The 23414-nt window shown below is 41.5% G+C and overlaps 1 protein-coding gene across 3 annotated transcripts in view; it reads left to right on the forward strand.

Annotated features, from left to right (window-relative positions):
- Positions 1-23414, forward strand: part of EPG5 (ectopic P-granules 5 autophagy tethering factor) — a 64146-nt gene that overhangs the window by 34627 nt on the left and 6105 nt on the right. For all 3 annotated transcript variants that reach the window (XM_086628763.1, XM_086628764.1, XM_086628765.1), the window contains exons 24-41: positions 776-899; positions 1804-1945; positions 3650-3821; positions 4777-4939; positions 5523-5665; positions 6920-7076; positions 8051-8245; positions 9669-9882; positions 10671-10831; positions 10955-11162; positions 11830-11905; positions 12824-12927; positions 13829-14004; positions 14755-14940; positions 16346-16555; positions 16689-16833; positions 21620-21862; positions 22671-22890. In XM_086628763.1, coding sequence (XP_086484889.1) covers positions 776-899; positions 1804-1945; positions 3650-3821; positions 4777-4939; positions 5523-5665; positions 6920-7076; positions 8051-8245; positions 9669-9882; positions 10671-10831; positions 10955-11162; positions 11830-11905; positions 12824-12927; positions 13829-14004; positions 14755-14940; positions 16346-16555; positions 16689-16833; positions 21620-21862; positions 22671-22890 — 3039 coding nt within the window. The remainder of the gene's footprint in view (positions 1-775; positions 900-1803; positions 1946-3649; positions 3822-4776; positions 4940-5522; positions 5666-6919; positions 7077-8050; positions 8246-9668; positions 9883-10670; positions 10832-10954; positions 11163-11829; positions 11906-12823; positions 12928-13828; positions 14005-14754; positions 14941-16345; positions 16556-16688; positions 16834-21619; positions 21863-22670; positions 22891-23414) is intronic.

Genomic DNA, 23414 nt, shown 5'->3' on the forward strand with positions numbered 1-23414 from the left:
ATGGCCACTTAGATAGGAGGGAAAATATTGGTAGAGTGCATAAGGGCTGACTCTTGGAACTAGACTGCTTCCGTTTTTTTCACCAGTGACACTGATACAGAAAAGAGGGGTTTCCTACTGCTATTTAATTCCACAGTGCAAAGACTTAATGGTATGCTAGTTCTCCCTTGTATTTAATCAGGAAAGCTTGGATAGTATGAGTATAAAATGGGTACCTACCCCTCGGGGGAGCGATGTCAGTTGAAGAAGGAAGTATGTTTAAGTACAACACTAGCGGAGGAGGAAACGGGAATAAACTAGCCATGTATTTGAGTCTGACAAGGAATTAGGAGATGTAGCTGAGGTGTGAACTTTTAGAGCAGGTGCTCTAGAGGAGTTATGGGGTGAGAAGTCAGACTTGCTCAGACATACTCTTTTTTTCTTCATTGGTCTTTTGAATGGAGTTGTGAATGTGGTTCCCTGATGTAGGAGACACAGTCCTGGGTCGTGTTTGCTAATTCATGTAACTGTTTTCCTTTTCAAAATTTGTCCTGTTACTCTTGGTTATTGCCCTTCATGCTTTTCTAAATAGCTTCCTTCTACTGCTGTTCTTTGAACTGACACTTAGTGAGTCACAAACCATCCGAAACGTCTACGTTTTGAGACATGTCACCTTGTAGCATGTTTTATTGTCTTAACTTCGAACTTCAGAATGAGACTGCTGTGGAATACATGCCATGCATGCAGTTAAAATTCACATTGATTTATTTTTTCCTTTTTCTGTTTTTCTTCTCAGGCTTTGTAATGTTTTCATTTTGTGGTTGGAAGAAGAGAGTTTCCAGAAAGGAGACACATATGTTCCTTCTTTACCGAAGCAATATGATGCACATAGGCTTGCTAAAGTCATGCAGAATCAACAGGTAAAGTGCTAATGACATTGGCAACCTGGGATCCAAAATTCACTCACTTATTGAAGTGGGTCCTCCAGACTAGTGAGAGACTTGGTGTCACTGATCTTTGTGTAACGCATGTGTGATACTTTACAGCTCTTATTTTTTTTCCCCTAAAAATCATGTGCTGTCCCAGTCTTCCTTTATATTCGGGCAAGGATTCATGAGTAGATTTCTTGCATCTCTTAATGAAAACACAGTCCTTATTCTATACTGTTCTGTAATTCTTTTTATGTTCTAAGGTAATTCTAGAGAGTTTATCTAAGTTGGATCTTTAAATGACAGAAGACTGAGAGCCCAAGTCTGCTCGTGTTGATACTGTCTGTAATATCTTGGGTTCAAATATGAGTCAGTTAGTGGGAATTGTGTTATTCTGTCCAGGAAGCCTAACGAGTTGTTATAGTTAGAGGCCTGCGAGAGTGAGATTTTGAAAGGGCGTTTCATCCTACCTGCTTTGTTTCTATTCTTCCAGGATATGGGACTCCTAGAAGTGCAGCCTACTTTAGTCTGGTTACAGTTAATTATGCCATGATGTTTTAGACTATTTTGGTTTACTGTGTTCTCTTTTTTTAGGAACTTAGAGAGAAATGGTACAGATTATTAAAACTAAGTTATTAGAAGTTATACCATGTGTGTTTTGTCAGATTTCTTCTCTAACTGTCACAAACGCTTTTCAGTGGCTTATTTGTTTGCGATAAAAATTCTGCAGCTTTTTTCTTCAGTTTAGATTTTTTTCCTGGTAACATTTTCCTATGACTTAAAAACTGCAAGGTCTGGTTTTGCATACTTATTTTAGTTCTCTAGCTACTGGGATGGATGCAGCATATGGTGCTGTCTAAAACGGGAATGATAATTCAATTCTTTTGTGCTTTAGGATTTGTGGATGGAGTATGTCAACGTTGAGCTCATACACCATGAGTTTCAGGAAGCTCTAAACCTTTGGCTACAGGTTCAGCTTGAATCACCTACAACTGGTATTTCTGCAGGGCACACAGATTTCACTAACCCTTTATCAGGTGAGAGATAAGAATATTGTTAATATTCCTGGCCAGAAAGAATTATTGGCATGTTGAAGCTCTGGTTTCTTTAGGAACATATGGATGTCTATGAATAAAGGTGTTAATACAGTTTGGTTTTTATGGGTACAGTGTCTTTCATGAAGTTTTCAGGCTGTTCTCACTAAGATTAAGATGCCCATGTGAGAGGCTAACATCGACGTTTTGGGTTTAAAGTTTGCTACATCACAGAACAGCAGGTGATGTTGTGCCTGGAGCTTCATGGGTGAACTACCCAAAGATTCTTCCACACAGAGCATACTCTAGACAGGCTGAGTTTTCCCCAAGTTTAGTTAGAGACAGCTGCAAGCAAAACCAGAAACCACTGTTTTTGAAACCAGAAACCACCAGAAAACAGAAAGATTGTCTCTGGTGTGTGATGTGGGTTTTCGTGTTGGTGAGTTTTTTGTTTATTTGTCATTGTTGTTCCCAATGCCTTACCTTGCAGTTTCCCTGGAATTTTGGCATGGTGAAAGGGTTGTTCTAGCACAGAAGGGGATAATAGTTGTGGTAGATATATTAAGGATATGATAAGACTGAATTTTTTTGGTGCTTATTAAAAAAGGGGAGAGAGGGAAACTGGAATAGTTTGGAATAGGTGAATTGGCACTGTTTGGGAAAAGGAACTGAATGGCAATCAGTAGGAGGAGAGAACTCACCTGGAGAGAGGTTGTGCTTTGGGGAGAAATTGGAGCTGACAGGACTAGAGATGAGGATGAATTGCAGGGAAAGGAAGATGAATTTGGCTTAGCAGTCTGGATCTGGGAGCCTCTGTCAGATGAGGAGAATAAATGAGGTGATAAGAGTAAAATTGGAAGGACAGAAGGTAGGATTGGCTGGAAGAAACAATGGGCACTTGGATCTTAATCTTGTGTGGTGGAGCTGGCCATGAAAATTAGCTGTGAGAAATAAAGTTCGTCAACAAAAATAAGACTAGTTAAGTGACTTTTTTAAAAATGGAGGAATCCTGAGGAATATGTCTGCTGCTAAAAATGTTTCAGGCAAAAAAAAATTTATAGAATGTTTTGGGTTGAAAGGGACCTCAAAGATCATCTAGTTCCAACCCCCCTGCTGTGGGTGGCGACACCCTCCACTACACCAGGTTGCTCAAAGCCTCATCCAACCTGGCCTTGAACACTTCCAGGGATGGGGCATCCACAACTTCTCTGGGAAACCTGTTCCAGTGCCTCTTCACTCTCCCAGTGAAGAATTTCTTCCTTATCTCTAATGGAAATCTCCCCTCTTTCAGTTTAAATCCATTGCCCCTTGTCCTATCACTACATGCCCTTGTCAAAAGTCCCTCTCCAGCTTTCCTGTAGGCCCCCCTTAAGTACTGGAAAGCTGCTATAAGATCACCCCGGAGCCTTCTCTTCTCCAGGCTGAACAGCCCCAACTCTCTCAGCCTGTCTTTGTAGCAGAGGTGCTCCAGCAGGTCCATGTCCTCTTTATGTTTGAGGCCCCAGAACTGAATGTAGTACTGCTGGTGGGGTCTCATGAGAGCAGAGTAGAGGGGCAGAATCCCTCACTCTGCACTTCTTTGGACGCAGCCCAGGATGCGGTTTGCTTTCTGGGCTGCAAGCGCGCATTGCCAGGTCGAGTGAGTTTTTGTTCAGTTTCTTCTAAACTTTTTGTATTGACAAAACTTGCTTCTCCTTTCTTGTCCAGCCAAAGAGAGAATAATGAATAATTTGAAGAAGTTTGATGTTCCCAAGCCCCTTCTTCCGCTCCAGATGATGAAAGCTCCTGTGCCAGTTATTTCCTCTGCCAGTCTAGTAAGTGAGAAAGAAGCAATTCAGCTCATGTGCATGGACCTTAACATCTTGCAGCGACATGCCAAGTAAGACATAGCTATTTTCCTTCTGCCTCGCTAGCATGTCTAGCATTGTCTTCAGGTGCCAGCCTCATTTGTGGTGTTGTCAGAAGACTGTCAGTACTTGACTCTTTTACTTCTTGTAAAAGTTTGTTTGGTGGTTGTGGGGTTTTTTTTCCTTGGCTATCATGTTGTTATTCCACTCCTTTAACTGAGGTAAGACTACCCAAGTCTTATCTAATGACTGAGATTACATCACCTGACATCGAACTTCTACAGTTTCTTCTCTCATTTGGCATACTTCTTAAAGTAAAGCCTCCCTTTAGGCTGGATTTGTTGACAGTAAGTTAGCTTTGCACTAATGTAGTAAGTAGCTATAGCGTGAAGCACTGTATCCCCCAAGAGAAAAATCTGGTTTCTGGGGCTATTGGCCTTGTGATTGAAAGACTTTCTGTTTTTAATATTCCTACTTAGAGAATCCAGCTGAATTATTTTCAAACACATCTGATGAATCTATAGCTGTTCTCACACAATGTAGTCATATAATAACAGTATTATAAACCAAAACAAAACTTGCTAAGCCCAAGAGAGAATATGCCTAAACAATTAGAGCAGCAATTTTAGGTGAGCTTTTTTTTGTTGATTGAATAATCCCACAGTCCAGCTTTTTTTATCTGGTGGAAAATTGCATTTCCTACAGAAAGTGATCTATTTAATTTCCTTCCAGGTTGTCATGTGGAATAACTGAAAAACTTATGCAGACTTGAGTAGTTTTGTTCCTAAGAACCTATTTCTTTATTACTTTGAAGTGCTGTTACTTTGAAGTTTTAATTCAATTTCGTTTAATAACCTTTTATGTTTTCTAGGAAAGTATCATGAGTCTTTGTACAGCACGTTAAATTGAAGTCTCATCTCTTGCTTAGAAATTCTTAACATTACCGTTTTCAGTAAAGATTTTGGTAACTTTATTAATGCTTTTCAGAACTGCAGCTCTCTGGGAATCTCAGCATGTTGCTCTTAATAGTGAAATATTGGACACAGTACCGAAGCTGTACGTCAATCGGGAAGAGCAGATCACCCTCCATTTGGAGTGCCGGGGAACCTCAAATAAAGGCTGTCAGGGAGCAGCTCTTCTAACCATCCAGGTTAGATAATGTGGCATCACTTGTGGTTTGGGGTTGTTGGATAATGAAAGTGGAATGACTGAATGGTTACGAGAGTGATGGCAGTTGACCAAATAAATCCATCCATCCGTAAGTTACCTGAAGTACCTGACAGTGTAATGCTTAAGATGAGATGCAGATCAACAGCTGAAGAATAAGTCGTTGCATAAAATTTGCTTTGCTCATAGTGTCCCTTCTAAACTGCTTCCCAGTGTGGGAATGTGGTCACTGATAGGAATAGAAGCATGAAAATGTTTGAAGAAATATTCTCACGTTGCTTGGTACATGAATTTCTTGATCTCCTCTAAGTTTCAATCCCTGTGGATTACAAGTCTTACATAAATGACATGAATTATATTAGTGTGTGATAATTAAATAGGAACGTGATGAAGGACGTGTGCTTGGGCATGGTGTATTAAATCTGATCAAAACTCTCAGGGGAGACCCATCTATATACAGAGTTCTGTTACTGGGTTCTGCTTCATTTTTACAAATATGTGCAACGTTGAAGAATTTTAGCGAAAGATATTATTCTGAAATGAGTATGTGTCTTTTTGTTGTTTAGTTTGAAGGGAAACATAAAAATGAAGCAGTGAGCCAGCAGCTTCATGCTTTGCGTAAAGAAGTGAGACAACTGCAGGCAGAAGCTACGAAGCCACCTTCTCTGGGTGTTGTGGAAGCAGCAGTACATGTGGAAAATTTTATAACGTAGGTTGTTCAGACGTTGCTTTAGGTAGTGATGTTTTATATTTCTTTTTCTGTATATTGGAGTTAAAATGTGGGATCTCTCTGTGTGGTCTTTGTAATGCTGATCAGCAAAGGAGCTGGACGACAGAGCTGGAATCCTGGGCGCTGTATGTTTGTGACACCGACCTCTAAAGGAAGAACTCTGTTAATCAGAAGAGCTAACTGCTGGTCATTCAGCCTCCACAGGGCACACAGTATTGTTTTCTACTTCAATTTACTGTACTGTGTATCAGAATAGCCCTACTAATCCTGCAGAAGCATGCTGAGTGATGACAGGGGTGCTATGTTAAACTTTAGAAAATGGCAAACTTGTACCACAGCTATTTCAGCTGTAGGCTAAACTATGTATTTTAATTTCTCCCTAGGTTTTTCCCCTCTAATAGTGCAGGACATAATACTTTAATTGAGAATTGTGAGTTGAAGTAACTTTTCACTAAGTGAAACAAAATCATGAATGGAACAGGACTATAACAGGACTTATATAATACCACTTTTTTGGGGGGCAGTGAATAAATGGATTAGTACAAGGCCCTCTTCCTTTTTTAAAGGCCTTTTAGAGCTCATCCCAGAGGTCCAGCTTTGCAACACCATTCCTCTCAATCTTCTAGACTTCTGCTGGGATTTCTTTAGTGTAGTTGGTTTCCTACACAATGTGCTCACATTATGGAGACTTTCTAAGGTTTGGAGGTACCCATTTCAGGCAGCAAAATTACTTGAGGTAAACTTGGGACTGTTCAGCCTGGATATGAGAAGGCTTAGGAGTTTCTCAACAATATGGAGAAATACATGAAAGGAGGGTGCAAAGAAGATGGGGCTCTTTTCAGAGATGCCCAGTGACAGGACATGGCAGTGGGCACAAACTGAGATACAGGAGGGTTGCCTCTGAACATCAGGAAACACTTTTTTACTGTGAGGGGGACACAGGCTGTCCAGAGAGTTTTTGGAGTCTCCATCCTTGGACCTACTCAGAAGCTGTCTGGACACCATCCTGGGCAACTAGCTGTAGGTGGCCCTGCTTGAGTAGTGGGGTTGGTCCACATGTCCTCCAGCAGTCCCTCCTGACCTCAACTGTGCTGTGACTCTGTGAAACCATGCTTGATTATTGTGTAAGCCAGAAATACCCATCTCGGGTTTCTTGCAAAATATATAGCCTTTTTCTCCTTTGTCACAGATTATTTTCCATACGTAAACTTAATCTGTCCTTTTTTTTTTCAGAGCCTTAATAAATATCTACAAGGTGCAGCCTATGCCTGCGATTAAGAAAGTTGGAATTAGTTTGTTTTTTACGTTAGTGGACTACGTGTGTGATGAAACTCAACGCAATCCTCCCACACGGCAGTTCTTCACATCCTGCATCGAGATCCTAGGCCAGGTGAGTTTTTTCTCTTGATTTTTTGAGTACCTGACACTTACTCCAATTACCTCCTGGTGTTGGGGATCTAAAACTTTCAGAAGTGAACTTCTGAGCCTCTATCCCATTTTCCTTTCAACTAATTGTGTGATATACACAGTCTTTAGGAGAGTTTAAGCTTGCATGTAAGCAGAATAAAAACTGTTGCTCTGAGATGCCTACTTAGTGCTAATAAATAAATGCTCATTGTCTTAGTTAAATGAGGCTGGATTTTTGGGCAGGTGACTAAAGTTTGGGTACTTCCAGTGCATGAAAGTGTTTTGGCATATATTTCGCTGTTACTGATCATTTTCTAGCTGATGTACATCTTGTCAACCTCTGTTTAAACACCTCTCTTCTACAGCCTTGCAAGAAATATTCTTTGTGTACAGAGCTAGCCATAAGTTTGCTGGTAGAGCACATAAGTGCTTGTTGTTTTTGGTAATATTTCCCATGGGGAGCACGTTACGTGGATGTTCTAAGAAAATGCATTAGCCTCTGCTTTGGACCCAGGCATTTATCTTCTCTTAAATGCAGTTTGTTCCCATGTGTGGCTGTCCTTAAGCACCTCTAACAGCTGAGGTGCCCAAGAGCTCTCCATGGCCACAGATCTGTTTTAAACCTTTCCTAATGTCAAGCAGAGCTGCTGAAATCTGGATTCTTTTTCTTCTCTTAAACCACCTGAAGAATTGGACTTCTAGGTATTTTTATACAGCGTGTGTGGTCACGAGTGCTGTTAAGTGTGCTAGGGAAACATTTATTTTACATTGTATTTAGTGGAACAGCAGTATTTATTTGAAGTCGATCTCATACAGTCTGTCATTTTTGAGAAAATTTTTTTAAAAAGAACAAAAATTGTGCTTGTCTTGACAAAAAGCTCTAATAGTTTTTTAATGGCCTGTGCCATTCTATGATTCATACTAGGCCTTTTCTCTCTCCATTCCTGATTTCCTCAGGTGTTCATCAGTGGGACCAAGTCAGAGTGCAAACGTCTCCTCCAGACAATCCTGCAGAATCGAAGGCTCTGTACTCTACTTTCTCCTTACTTCACTCCTGTTGCCTCTCCCAATGAGTTTGTGACTTTATATAAAGAAGTCGTGGCCTTTCTGAGTGAGGATAACAGTGATGTTGTCTTCATGTTGCTGACAAAGGTAAAGCACTTGAGAATATTGTATCTGCTTTGTGGATTGCTTGTATGGGTGTTCTTTTATTAAAGACTCTGACTTTAGGCTAAAGAAGAAAAAGATGGAAATTTCATACTTTGAAATAGCATTGACAGGTTCTGTAGATCTATGTTGCTCATCCTGAATGGTGTTTGTTGTATTTAAGCTCAAGAGGGTCTGGAGGCAAAAGCAACTAGTCAGCTTAAACTACCCTTTCCTAGACCAGACAGTATCAGTATGTGCTTCCTAGAGCTTACTCTTCAGTGCACTCTTACTCTTGAAATGAAAGTAGGCTCTCGATGTCTTCTTCTGCCTGATACCTCTGCAGAGACATTCACCAAAACAGCCAGTGAATCTCAGGTATCTTAAAAAATAAAAACAAATAAAAATTTGGAACAGGGTCTGGATCTTCCGTCTCTGTTTGGCACCTATGTCCTTCCTGTCTCTTAAAACCTACAGAGTTAGGGATGAGCAAGTGACTGGCACATCTGTTTTTTCGGGGCTGCGTGATACTACCTACCTGTATTGTCAGTGGAGAAATTAGGCTTTGACATCACTTTTATTCTCTTAATTAGTTACACAGAGACAGGGTTCAACAGAGGAACAGGCAGTGAATAACAGGCAGTCTGTTTTGGGCATGACACTGATCTGTGCTTAGTGGCAGTGGTCAGCATTGTCCTTGCTGACCGAGGTCTGAACAGATGGCCTAGATGCTACAGAAGCTTTGCTTCTCCACTTGAAAATTTATGGGCTACAGAGATTAGCCCGTCTAGTGCTTGCAAGTGTGTGTTTGGCAGCGGTGGGAAAGCGTGGAAGTTCATACACATTCTTATGAATCTGAGAACCCCTGGTAAAGGCTGCTTCATAAATTCAGAGACTTCTGCAATATGCTGGATCATTAATGTTCATAAATATGTAAAGGGTGACTGTCATGAGGATGGAGCCAGGCTCTTCTCAGTGGCATCCAATGACAGTACATGGAGAAATAGATATAAGCTGGAACATAGGAGGTTCCACTTAAACATGAGGAAGAACTTCTTCCCAGTAAGGGAAACAGAACACTGGAACAGGCTGCCCAGAGAGGTTGTGGAGTCTTCTCTGGAGATATTCAAAACCTGCCTGGATGTGTTCTTGTGTGATCTGATCTAGGTGGTCCTGCTCTGGCAGGGGGACTGGACTAGATGGTCCTTTGAGGTCCCTTCCAATCCCTGACATTCTGAGATTCTGTGTAACCTTCAGAGAGAGTTACCTTGGTTTGAGCTGGGGCTAATGAAGTGCAAATTATTTTTTTTTCTTTTTATACATATAAAAACTTCTGGATTCCTTTTCCCCTGACAATTTCTCCCTTCTCCTAAAGGTGTTGTGGCTGTTAAAGCTTCTACTTACAAATGCTTCCTGTCCTCTGTTCTAGTTTGACCTTGTACAATGGCTAAATGTTGCTAAGCCACCTCTATCTGAACGTACCAAGCTTCTGGAGTCTATTCACTTGGCTCTCAATGCATGTGGCCTTGAACCTGAAGAAGATATTTTGATGCCATTTAATATCTTCTGTAAGCACTGGACTAACCTTCTGCAGTATCAGTTCCCTGATCACTATAGTGATTTCCTAAGACTGTTCGTGCAAAGTGAGTATCTGAATCGATGCGTACGTAAGCCTTTCCTATAGAACTCTTCTGACTTAAAGATATGAATGGCGTGCAGTAGAGCTACATAGCAACACATACAGAATGATTTAAAACTTAAAAAAAAGTTTCTATACGCACGTTCACGTGCGTGTTATGTGATACGTTTTTATTAGACGTATTTGAGCTCTACTAGAAAAAGTCTTCTGTAGATCAAAGCACACACATCAGTGACAACAGATTTTCAACCCGTCTCGTAGATCAGGATGGAGGAGAGGTTTCTATTAATGGAAGCACTTCTTAAATGATAATTATGCCACTATCTGTAGTGCAGCATCCTTGTTCTTGAGCACCACTCAATGTCAAACTGAGAACTGGAGTTCTGGGGACCTGGGACTGATTCTGAAATCTGCTGAAAATGTCCTCATTGACATTAGATGCTACCTGTGCCTCCAAAATGAAGAAAAAAAGTACTTAATTTCTGTTAAGTTACATGTGCTGAGGCAACAACTGTCTCTTAATACGCATATTTATCCAGGGGTGTACTGAGTGCCTGGGAAACTTTTCAAGATGAGAGTGTGTAGATGCCAAAAGGGAATATTAAATTACTTGCGTTTGAGAATTAGGGATATCTCTCACCTTTAAACTTTGGGCTTTCAAACTCCAGCCTTGTCTAATTTTTTTTTATGTAGTAGAGAGGTCTAATATTAACCTTTTCTGACTCTTACTGAGAAGAGCTTAATATCCTTCTCCTGATTTTCACAAATCCATTTCCTTCTCTTTCACCTAAGGCTCTTCAGAGCAGCTTTTAAGCCCCGACTGTTGGAAGGCATCACTTAAAGCTTTGGGATGTGGATCATCAGTGACTGAACAGGGAAGCTTCAAGAAAAGCAGCTCTACCGAAAGCCCTGTATTGCGGGATGCTGCAAAAATTCTCCTCTCTGCAGAACAGGTGGGTGCCTTTCTGGTTGATTTATTATGTTTTGCAGCTGAAACAGATGCCCACCAGTGACATTTAAATAACACTGCTGTGCAGTCTTTCTGTAGCTGATTAATAGTTTCCTTCTTTTTACAGGTTAGAGAGACAATAGAATGGCTTTCCACATCTTTCTGCAAACTTCGTCTGGCTTCAGTGGACTTCAGGACTTTTGGCCTGTTCTCAAAATGGAGTCCTTATGCAGCCGAAGTGAATAAATTTTTAAAGTATCTTACTGAACAACTCATTGACACAGCAGTTGCCAATTTAGCCCAAGAGCCTGTTGGCAGTAACAGAATTTTAGCAGGTAATGTGTCTTGAAAGCAGATTACTTAAGACGAGGCGCCCAGTTTGTCTAATTTCCTCTGTTAAAGACCATTTACATATGCAGTAAAAGCCTCTTGCTCTGTATTTGTGTGGTGATGAGAATATTAAAATACAGACAGGATATGTTGATTCTACTTAATGGCCATGTGGAACTTTATGCTTTATCTTTGCGCATGTTGGAGGAACCTTGTTTACATTTGGTCTTGCTTTAAAATTACTTTGAGATCGTACTTTCTTCAAAGAAAAATACAGTCTTTGGCACTGAGCAGTGGTTTGGAAATGAGTGACTACTGAATTTCATCATGATGTGATTTTCATTTAGAGAAAGTCACCAAAACACTTTTTATTTTAGTATATGCAGCTTTAAAGTATGAATCATCATTACCTCCACAGCCTGAGATGTGTGAAAGTGATATTAATCGGACATCTAAGCAATGCAAAATGCTTGTGATTGTTGATAAAATAGCCATATTGTTAACCAGTTACTAATAAGCATATTGTATTTTAAAATTTTGTTTGACCAGGAAGAACTAATTTAGTGCTGGAATAAGCAAGGACATTTTATTCAAGTTTGGAAAACTGTAATATGTTTATTGTTGCTGATTTGAGGGGGGGGAAAGCAACTTCTATGTTTCATTTTCTTTTAGCATTACAGTCCTTGTATTCAATCATTGCTGGACTCTTTAAACCATGGATACTGGTCTTGGATAAGGAAGATGCAAGGTATATTTTGCATTTCAAAATTAAATTAATTTTTGCTAAAGTAAGAACTTTAACCCTGTAAGAATGGATTTCATTGTTATCTGATTTATTTTTTTTCTAATTTGTGAGTGTATTGTGACCTTCTATTAAATAGCTGTGACTTCTGTCATATCCTTAACAATTATGGTCTAATTAATGAGTTCCTTAAGTCAAATTTTCCAAGACTTAGATTGAGTTATTGTTTTAAGTACAAGAAATACAGCCAAGCTCTGATCAAGAAGCAAAGAGGAAAAAAAAATAGATTGCACTTAGTTCTGGAAACACTTAAATTTAAATTTTAGATTCCTTTTTTTAGCCTCTGTAATACTGATAACTCCTTAGTTTAAAACAAAATGGAAAAAAAAACGAACAGATAAAACCCAAATGCCAGTGGTATGTAAAGAAACCTTGGATCAAATCAGTCCTATGATGATCTGTCTTGTGTATCTCTGTGTTCACTTGGAGAGTTTTTTGTATTGTTGCACACTTGAATTTTCCTTTCTTCCAAGGCCAACAGCTTTCTGAGCTGTGAGCGCATCTCCAACATTTAATTAGAAGTCTGACTGCAGATATTATGTGCGGTCATTTGGAAATTCCTGTGTTTTGGTGTTTTAATTCAGTTATGAAATATCAAACAAGCAATCTCTGCTTACCCAATGGTATTGTGTATCTTTAGTGTGATCTTAAATATTTACCTTTTCTAAGGAAGAAACAGGTAGTCCTAAAGAGTTGCCTTCGAATGAAAGGACTGCTGATACCTTCTGTATTGATTTCCTGTGTAGTACCTACTATATTGATTTACTACGCTTTAGAATATTAAAATTGTTTAAATGTTTGTGATCTGTTTACGCTCTGGTAGCTCAGCACTGAAATTTATGTTGCTTCACTTCTCCTTTTAAGTAACCAGCCCTGCTACCCTTGGCTAGAGAGTGACACTCCGGTGGCGTCCACCGTGGTTTGTTCGTTTACAGACTGCATCAAGCTTTTGCACGAGAGCTTTAAAGGTGAGTGAAGACCATTCTGTTTGAATGTAGTGGCACTTGCTGTTCTACCAGACCAGTAATGACTTTTTAGTTGAATGTGGGACATGAGGGGATTTTGTTTGTTACATGCTTTTGGCCAAGGTGATCACTGCATGGTACCAGGAGCATGTCTTCATTTCGTCCTGAAAAGGCAGCTTTTTTCCTTGGCGAGGGTAGATAATGTGATTGATAAACGCCTGTCTGTCAGACAACAAAGTTAAGGTGAAGGAAAGCAAACCAAAGTGAACTGTCATGAGAAGTGCATGACTTCATTCCAGGCCTGTACGTCGTTCCCATACAACATACGCAGTAGCGTGTCGCAGTGACCAATGCACGTGTCTCATCAGCTGGTCTTGGGTGTAGTTTAGTCTCCAGGAGTTATCATTTTGAGCTCCTATTTAACATTGCTTATTGTGCCTAATGCATAGTTAGACATAGGAATGAAAAAAATTAGTTTCACAATACCTTTTACCAACTTTTAGGTATTAACTAGATTCAAACTTATCTTGTAAAAATAAGTAATTAAAAATATCATTGTTGTGTGTCTTATAAAATCCGAGATACATAAGATCTTTTTTAAAATAACAAAACAACCCGACATAAAAGCAATGAAGTTCTATATGGAAAGATTATTTTATAACTTCAGAGTATTGTCCAGCAACTCTCAAAAGGTTGAGGAAGGGCATGAAATAATAAGCTTCCCCACTTGTTGATTTCGAGGGGAGAAAAAAAAATCTAAAAACTTAATGTGCCTTTTTTCTTTGAATGTCTTTTAGTGTAACTTTCTCATACTTTTTTCATTTTCAAAATTGGACTTCCTTCTGTAATCAAGATTTCTATTAATTTTTTCTGTTATTAATTCAGCTATTTTCTTTGAATCTAGACAAGCTGTTGCCAAGCCACCATGGGGCTCTGTGGTTACATCTGATGCATTACTGCGAATGTTGCACAGCCCCAAAAATGCCAGAGTTTATTCTCTATACTTTCCATACTGAGTTCAGAAGGCTTCCATGGAAGGAAATGCATCCAGACCAGATGCTTATGGAAGAGTTCTTTAAAGTGAGTACTTGGCATTTGTTGAACTAAATTCATCATCGATGTTGCCCTTGAAAAGAACTGGAGAGCTGTGCATAGTTCTTCGAGCAAGTAAACTTTTAAAGATTATTGTACCATTCACAGCTGTTCATTTTGTGATTGATTTTTGAAAAGAAGTGCTGTTGAGCCTTAGACAACGTTGTGGGAAGCTGTAAAGCTGGCAGTCCTTGTAATCTGTCATTGCTGTATCTGAATGTCTCATTTATTACATATTTAATTAATATATAATATAATATATAAGTATGTATTTAGAGTTAATATATTTTCCTATTGCTATGTTGTTCTCACTTCCAAGTTGTCTGAGACAATGTAAACTTGCAGATAGGTGTGAAAGTGCTCCAGGATTTACTGCTTATCTGTTTGGGGTGAGTTCTTCATGCAGTTCTAAACAGGCTCAGTTTCTTAGTTTATCTTATAGTGAAGAGAAAGGGATGCAATCATGCAGCTAACAGTTTATAATAGATTTTTTTTCTCATTTGCAGTAGCCTGGTGTTCTGTGCTGGTTGGTTGACAGACTTAAAAAGTTATATGTGGAACTCTTCTGGTGGGGAGCGGGGAGGGGGGCAAAATGATGGAGAAGTGGCATCTGTCTGCTCCTGTACTGACCCAAAATGCTGCTGTGGATTTATAATTGGCTAAGGAACTGAAAAGTATGAAAGTATTTGTATCTTACACTGTTTTATGTGCCTGTCTTTTTTCCCTTCTCCTTCCTAGATTGAAAGAGGGAGCCCTAAGAGTTGTTTCTTATTCTTGGGTTATGTTCTATGTGAAATAAACTGGGTCAGTGTCCTCTCTGATGCCTGGAATCCCAACCCTCATCCTCAGACTCACAACATGATTGTCTGTTTGCTGTACATGATGGTCCTGTTGGCAAAGGAGGAACAACTTATAGGTGAAGAGGTAATTTTTGGAAAAGTTCATACCTGACTGTCTTAGAAGAATAATGGTTTGCCAGCAAGGACACAGAGTGTGACTTCTTTCTTGCTTGCAGAATGATTAACTCAAAAGTGGTTTTTGCACAGGTGAAATACCCCAAATAGTGTTGCTAAGAGCTCTGTGTGGGTAGATCTAGCACATGCTGATTCAGTCCATTACTTCTGGAGGACTCTTCCAGAGGGGCTGGGTTATCTTTAAGAATTCCCATTTCCCATCTGCCAGCTTTCTCCCACTTGCAGCATCTTCAGTTCTCCATTTCCTCTAAGGCATTAACAGATGCTGTGTCAAGCTGTCACCAGCAGCTTTTGATCAACTCTGTATTCCGATTTAGGAAAATTACTGGAGTTCACGTGCTTTGACCTGAATGTTATTTCCTTATCAGAAGCTTCTCAAGCTTGAAAAGATACCTGTTTATACCTTGTATGAGTCAGCCTCAGGAATTCCCTCCTAGCCTCCAGCAATGTGTTTAAACTGACACGCCTTCACTTGTGTTTTTTTGTTGTGTGTGGTTTTTTCACTTCTCAGGACACTCCTGTGACACCTTGACCTAAATCTCAAACTTCCTCAACCCTATGTTCCAGTGCATGGACAGCTTGAGACATACTTGATGTACCAGTGTGGCATTCTTGTTGATGTAGTCTAATGTGGGTTAGTTCTGGATCTTTATAGTCTTTAGGTTGTGTTGACCATCAGCACAATCCCAGTATTTGTTCATTCTGTAACATGTAGAAATTTTGTATTGCAGATGTATATGAACCCGTGAGAGGTAGATGATGGTAGCTGAAGTGAGACTCTTCTGCTTGTAGACAGGGAGACTTTTCCAGCTGCCTACTTGCACTGCCTGTGTGGGTTGTGAACACCTTAGTACTGTTCAGGATGGTATTTATGAGAATAGGCACTTGAGGAGTCTCCCAGGTTGGAGATAATTCACTGAATGGAAAATTGAGGTGCTCAGCTTCTGTGCCTGGTTCTACTGTGAACCTAGATTTTATTTTTTTAATAGTTTTTAATTCCTTTTTAAGCATATACTGAAGTGACTTTACCTTGGAGGGTCTCCGTTTCTTTCTAGCTGCCTTTACATGTTTACATGTCAAATTTTACTGACTTTTGTGCCTTGTTGGAGCTGGTGCAGCAGTCTGAGTGAATAAGTCTTATGTGAATGCTAGAGATGACATACATGTGTTGGTTTCCTGCTTGAATGAGGAGTTGCTTTTCAGCCAGACTTCCAGTAGTCATCTATTTCTTGGGGTTTCTGCTTCATCTCCTTCCAATTTTGGAGTCTGGGCTTTCTTCCAGTATTGAGTACTGAGAACATTAATTTAGAACAGCAAAGAAGATGAAGCTTAAACCGATGTCTTTAAATCTTCAGGAATCACCACTCATAAATCTTCTTGGACAGACCAGCTCCCTTCCTTGGCAGCTTGTGAGCATTTCGTCTTACCAAAGCATCATCAACTACTGCAACAGTCACTACCCTCCCTCTGTTATCCTTGCTAAGGATGCTGCAGCTGAACTGATAGTGAAGCTCCTGAAAATCTCAGCAGGCTTCGGTGCATCTTCGGATAGTCATGTCCACCTTGTAAGTTTAACTAGTTTTGCAGTGTCTTTTGAGTTGTTCTTGTCATTTGCAGTGTTCTGCTTTTATGTTTTATGGAGTGGGGAAAGAGTTCTAGACATGACTTTTTCTAATTGATTATAATTTTCGTGAACAGGATGCAACACTGAAGTGCCGAGCATACATTCACCAGGTGGTTCAGTTTCTCAGCACCTTAGAACAAAGCGGAAAGATTACTCTTGCAGTTTTGGAACAAGAAATGTCCAAGTTGCTAGATGATGTAGTCATCTTTAATCCTCCAGGTTTGTATTAAAGAAGTGGCAAATTACTTCAAAGCTGTCAAGATCGGTTATTCTACTGCATGGATCGTTGAACATCTGTGGCTATGTAATTACTTGCATTACTACACCTCTTATGGGCAGCTGGGCATGTTGCTTTGGTAATGTGTGTATATATAGGTGGTATATTAGCACAAAACAAAAATATGGATGTTACTCTGTAGAGCTGTTGAGTGACAGAACCAACAGGAAAGACAGAGGTTATGTTGGGAGTAAAACTGATGGATATGCAGGAGCTTGAGGTATTCTTTTCTTCGTTGTCTAGTTTTTTTTAATCTTTTCTTTTATTTGGCGTTTCAAGAAGGATGACACAAACAGAATCATAGAATCATAGAATCATAGAATCATAGAATCATAGAATCATAGAATCATAGAATCATAGAATCATAGAATCATAGAATCATAGAATCATAGAATCATAGAATCATAGAATCATAGAATCATAGAATCATAGAATCATAGAATCATAGAATCATAGAATCATAGAATCATAGAATCATAGAATCATAGAATCATAGAATCATAGAATCATAGAATCATAGAATCATAGAATCATAGAATCATAGGGTTGGAAGGGACCTTAAAGATCACTTAGTTCCAGCCTTCCTGCCATGGGCAGGGACACCTTCCACTACACCAGGTTGCCCAAAGCTTCATCCAACCTGGCCTTGAACACTTCCAGGGATGGGGCAGCCACAGCTTCTCTGGGCAACCTGTGCCAGTGCCTCACCACCCTCAATGTAAAAAATTTCTTCCTTCTATCTAATCTAAATCTGCCCTCTTTCAGGTTAAATCCATTGACCCTTGTCCTATCACTCCGCACCCTTGTAAAAAGTCCCTCTCCAGCTTTCCTGTAGGCCCCCTTTAGGTACTGGAAGGCTACAATAAGATCACCCTGGATCCTTCTCTTCTCCAGGCTGAGCAGCCCCAACTCTCTCAGCCTGTCTTCATAGCAGAGGTGCTCCAGCCCTCAGATCATCTTCGTGGCCCTCCTCTGGACTCGCTCCAGCAGCTCCATGTCCTTCTTGTGTTGAGGACTCCAGAGCTGAACGCAGTATTCCAGGTGGGGTCTCACAAGAGCAGAGTAGAGGGGTAGAATCCCCTCCCTTGACCTGCTGGCCGCACTTCTTCTGATACAGCCCAGGATGCGATTTGCTTTCCAGGCTGCCAGCGCACATTGCTGGCTCATGTTGAGCTTCTCACCCACCAGCACTCCCAAGTCCTTTTCCTCAGGGCTGCTCTCAATCCATTCTCTGCTCAGTCTGGACTTGTGCTTGGGATTGCCTCGACCCACGTGCAGGACCTTGCACTTGGCCTTGTTAAACTTCACGAGGTTCTCACAGGCCCACCTCTCCAGCCTGTCAATGTCCCTCTGGATGGCATCCCTTCCCTCCAGTGTGTCCACAACACCACACAACTTGGTGTCATCTGCAAACTTGCTGAGGGTGCACTCAATGCCACTGTCCATGTCACCAACAAAGATGTTAAATAGCACTGGTCCCAGTACCGACCCCTGAGGAACACCACTTGTCACAGGCCTCCACCTGGACATTGAACCATTGACCACAACTCTTTGAGTGCGACCATCCAGCCAATTCCTTATCCACTGAGTGGTCCATCCATCAAAACCATGTCGTTCCAGTTTAGAGACAAGGATGTCATGTGGGACAGTGTCAAATGCTTTGGATAAGTCCAGGTGGATGATGTCAGTTGCTCTTCCTCTATCCATCAATGCTGCAACCTCATCATAGAAGGCCACCAAATTAGTCAGGCAGGATTTACCCTTATGGAAGCCATGTCGACTGTCACCAATCACCTCCTTATTTTCCATGTGCCTTAGCATAGTCGCCAGGAGGATCTACTCCATGATCTTGCTGGGTACAGAGGTGAGACTGACTGGCCTGTAGTTCCCTGGGTCTTCTTTTTTCCCTTTTTAAAGATGGGGGCTGTGTTTCCCCTTTTCCAGTCAGTGGGAACTTCACTCTCTTGGTCCTGAGGGATCGGGTTCTGAGAAAGGGTTCTAGACTGTTGTGCAATTGGGAAGACAGGCTATATTGAAGTAGGGGAATTATATTGATGTATTTATGCCTGGGATTTCCTACATCTGGGTCGTGGCAATCCCAGGCATAAATACAGACTGGGTGGTGATTGGATCGAGAGCAGCCCTGAGGAGAAGGACTTGGGAGTACTGGTGGACGAGAAGCTCAATATGAGCCGGCAATGTGCTCTTGCGGCCCAGAAGGCCAACCGCGTCCTGGGCTGCATCAAGAGGAGTGTGGCCAGCAGGTCGAGGGAGGTGATTCTCCCCCTCTACTCTGCCCTTGTGAGACCTCACTTGGAGTACTGCGTCCAGTTCTGGAGCCCCCAACATAAGAAGGACATGGACCAGTTGGAGAGGGTCCAGAGGAGGGCCACGAAGATGATAAGAGGGCTGGAGCACCTTTCCTATGAGGACAGGCTGAAAGAGTTGGGGCTGTTCAGCCTGGAGAAGAGGAGGCTCCGGGGTGACCTTATAGCGGTCTTCCAGTACCTCAAGGGGGCCTACAGGAAAGATGGGGAGAGGCTGTTCAGGAGGGCCAGTTATGATAGGACAAGGGGTAATGGTTTTAAAATAGAGGGAGGTAGGTTCAGGTTGGATATTAGGAAAAAATTTTTTACTATGAGAGTGGTAGAACACTGGAACAGGTTGCCCAGAGAGGTGGTGGATGCTCCATCCCTGGAGACGTTCAAGGCCAGGTTGGACAAGGCCCTGAGCAACCTGATCTAGTTGGAGATATCCCTGTTCCTTGCAGGGGGGTTGGACTAGATGACCTTCGAAGGTCCCTTCCAGCCCTAACCATTCTATGATTCTATGATTCTACACTAGCAGTATGGTGTGTCCACACTCACAGCATTTATATGGATCTCAGTTTTAGTATTAGTACTGTCCAGAGCTTCCTCTAAACTAAAACTTCAGGTGAAATCAGTCATCTTGCTGCACTACACAGAAATACTTGTCCAGAGTCGTGTCTCTTCCTGTCTGTGACCCACATAGATGTGCCAGCAGGAGTGAACAGAAAGCATCTGAATATCTGTGAGAGTGATAACTGTCTCTTAGTACTTGTTTTGCCGCTTGGGGAAGCTCTGTAGGACAGCCCCGTAGTCAGCAAAACTCTTTGTGACTTGAAGAGAAGTGAGGGTTTGCCTGTTGCTGCTGACACTCCTTGTAGCTGAGAAATTTTGAAGGAACAGGAGCAGTATAAAACAGTGTAAGAGGAGCTGCTGTGATTCATGACCCCTGTGCACGCTTGTATGCATTAAAGGGCTGAAAGAGAGAATGCTCCGTGTTGCTCAACGAGGCTGTAGAGTGCAGGAGGATCACTGATGCAGAAGGACAGGAAAAGAGTGGTGTGTATCAGATTTAGCTTCCCTGTGAGGTTCGGAGGGGGCTGGTGGTGGTTTTTGGAAGAGCTTCTGGGTCCACACCCTTCTGTTGACAACAGTTGGAGAGGAGAACGCTGGACTTCTCGCATGGGCACTGTGCCAGGGGCTTGTCCCAGAGGATATGGTGGGCCCTGGTGTCGTGTGTCTGGTTGTGGTCCAGCTCAGTGATCTGCAACCTGTTAAGGGCTAGCTTTAAAGTTAAATTAGGTTGTTCAGGGCCTTGTGTGGTGAACTTCCAAATATCTCCAAGTGTGGAGGTCTCAACCTCTTTGGGTGATATTTTTCCAGTGATTAATCCCTCTTTGTGCACAGCTTTTCATCACAACCAGTTGAAATTCTACTTCTACAATGTTTGATGTTGCTTGAAAACTTTCTTTTATAGCAAGAGTGGCGTTTTTTCATCAATATGTGCAAAGATCTGCTCTGTATTTAGACTTCTAAGAGTCAAGTGCAGGAAACGTTTGTTATTTGAGGGTACTGTTACAGGTGGCCCATGATAACATGTTCAGGCAATGCCAAGAGATGGTCCCAAAAAAATATTCTGGGGCTGAACACTGAGATTAGCAGGAAATCTAGAATCCAGGAAACACGAGGGGAATGCAACACTTCAATACTCATCTCCATCGTATTGCAAATTGAATCAACTGAAATCTTGGTTGCTTCACTCTAAGCTGTGCTTTAAACTGTGTGTTAATACCCAAGTTTCTTGGAGACCATAAATGTGCTTTATCATTCAGCTGGGGAGAGGCTGTTCAGGAGGGCCTGTTGTGATAGGACAAGGGGTAATGGTTTTAAAATAGAGGGAGGTAGGTTCAGGTTGGATATTAGGAAAAAATTTTTTACCGTGAGAGTTGTAGAACACTGGAACAGGTTGCCCAGGGAGGTGGTGGATGCTCCATCCCTGGAGACGTTCAAGGCCAGGTTGGACGAGGCCCTGAGCAACCTGATCTAGTTGGAGATATCCCTGTTCCTTGCAGGGGGGTTGGACTAGATGGCCTTTGAAGGTCCCTTCCAGCCCTAACCATTCTATGATTCAATTTATTTGCACTGTAGTCGTGGTAAAAGGCCCCAGATGAAAGATGGGCCAATGTACAATGCTATACAGTCTTATCTGCTGTCTGTTTAATGGATGATGACCTATCTCATCAAGGGAAGCGACTGCAGGGAATGGGTGTCTTATTGCAGTTTCATAAGTACAGACAAGGAATTGAGTTGTGTTATGAGCAAGAGGCTTCTCCCAGTATCTGCAGAAAGGGTTCAGTGGTGAAGTTGAGTTTGGATTGTAGTGTCTGTTGACTGAAATGTTTCCCTTGTTTCTGACTCGCAGATATGGATCTGCACACACGTCATATGGCCCTCAGCAGTCTCTTTACCGAAACGCTGATGATGATGAACAATTCTAGCGTTGCAACAGCTGAGTCTCTCCGGGGGAGCCTGCGGAAGTGGATCGACAGCAGAGTGCACGGGTTGCTGGCCATGCCCCTCCTCACAGCAGCGTGTCAGAGCCTGGCCTCTGTGCGACACATGGCGGAGACGACAGAAGCCTGTATCACTGCTTACTTCAACGAAGGTAGGAGCCTGCCATCTGCTGCTGCTTGTCTCGAAAACTGTCATCCATCTTGGATGCCCATCGAATATGAGGTGTCTGGAGTCCTTGTAGCTTTGTGCTGCCCAGTTCTGGAAGTGGGTTTTAATCTGGTTTCGTAGTCAGAGCTCCTGATGTCTCCCAGTTGCCATATGCATATGTGCTTTAGTAACTAGATGTAGAAAAGTTAGACGATCGTGGTTTGGGGTTTTAAACTGTTCTAATTGTGTATTTTCTTATGAACTCTCTGTCTCTGCAAAGACTGATCTGCTCCGTGCAGTGGTTGCTATTTTTCCCACTAAAGGGGAGAACTTCTTTAAATCTTTGTTTTGCTCTCTTGGAATGATTCTTTTTTAATGCCCCTCCTGTAATGAACTGTAAGCTAATTTAAAAAACCCCAAACTATTAATTGGTAAAACTCTGACATTCCATGGTGTAGTAGGATATTTTTTACATAATCCTGGTGGAACTATGTATTGATTTCTTCCATGTTCCATGTGATCAGATTTCGGTACACTGAAGGAAATACTTAAAATACCATTGCCAGAATTTTCAAATTTAATCCTGACCAAACACTGGAAAAACATCTCGCTTTGACCTCAAGGAGATGCCCTATGACAGCGGAGTTTTTCTTTTCTCTCCATCAGAATTGCATGACAAAATGATCACCTGGAAAACAGCTAAACCAGCCTGAATTCTGTAACTTAAAGGAACACAGTGAAGTAGCTCTTAGATTTTACTAGGTGCTGCTTTCTCAAATGTTCTTTGTTCTGTCCTTTTGTTTTCCTTATAGATGGTCCTCACCACCAGGATTTAGGCTGGGGCCCTATACTTGCCTCGCTCCAAGTTCCTGAGCTAACCATGGAAGAATTCCTGCAGGAGTGTCTGTCTTTGGGAAGCTACTTGACCCTGTATGTCTACCTGCTGCAATGCCTAAACACTGACCAGACTTTTACCAATGAAATGAAAATCCTGCTTACCATCAGCAAATGGCTGGAGCAAGTGTACCCAAGGTAAAAAACTCAAGGCTTCTGAATCTGCCTTGACTTTTAAATAAGGTTATAGTTGCATAGCTGTTATAACTAGATGGCCAGGTTAACTAGGTTAATTTTGCCAGACTGCTGGTTGACATGGCCAATCCTTCTATATCCACTATTACGGAGTCTGCCCAACCCCAGTGCCAGCACTAATATTTGTGATTAAACAGAAGAGGCAATTGTATTTACTCGAAGACTTCTGGTGCAGTTCTGGTCCCTTCTCAGTCAGAGAAGCTTGGTTTCAGTGGCAGCCTGGATTTGTGCTCAGTTAAAATTAATTTAAGCAAATCCTGAATCACTCTGGGTTCTGCTTTCCAGAATGTCCACTAGGTGGGATGAGTTGTGTGCTAAATATTGCTTGACACTGAGACATCCTCAGTGGGGCCTGTCAGCAGCTCTGAACCAAATCTGAACTCAGTAGATCTGGTGGGGTGCCCAGAGTTAGGAGCCTGTACTGCTGAAAAACAGCTTACTAAATAACAGGGTTCTAGGGGGGAAAA

This window comes from Tauraco erythrolophus, chromosome Z (genome assembly GCF_009769465.1).
Source record: "Tauraco erythrolophus isolate bTauEry1 chromosome Z, bTauEry1.pri, whole genome shotgun sequence".
Taxonomy (NCBI): Eukaryota; Metazoa; Chordata; class Aves; order Musophagiformes; family Musophagidae; genus Tauraco; species Tauraco erythrolophus.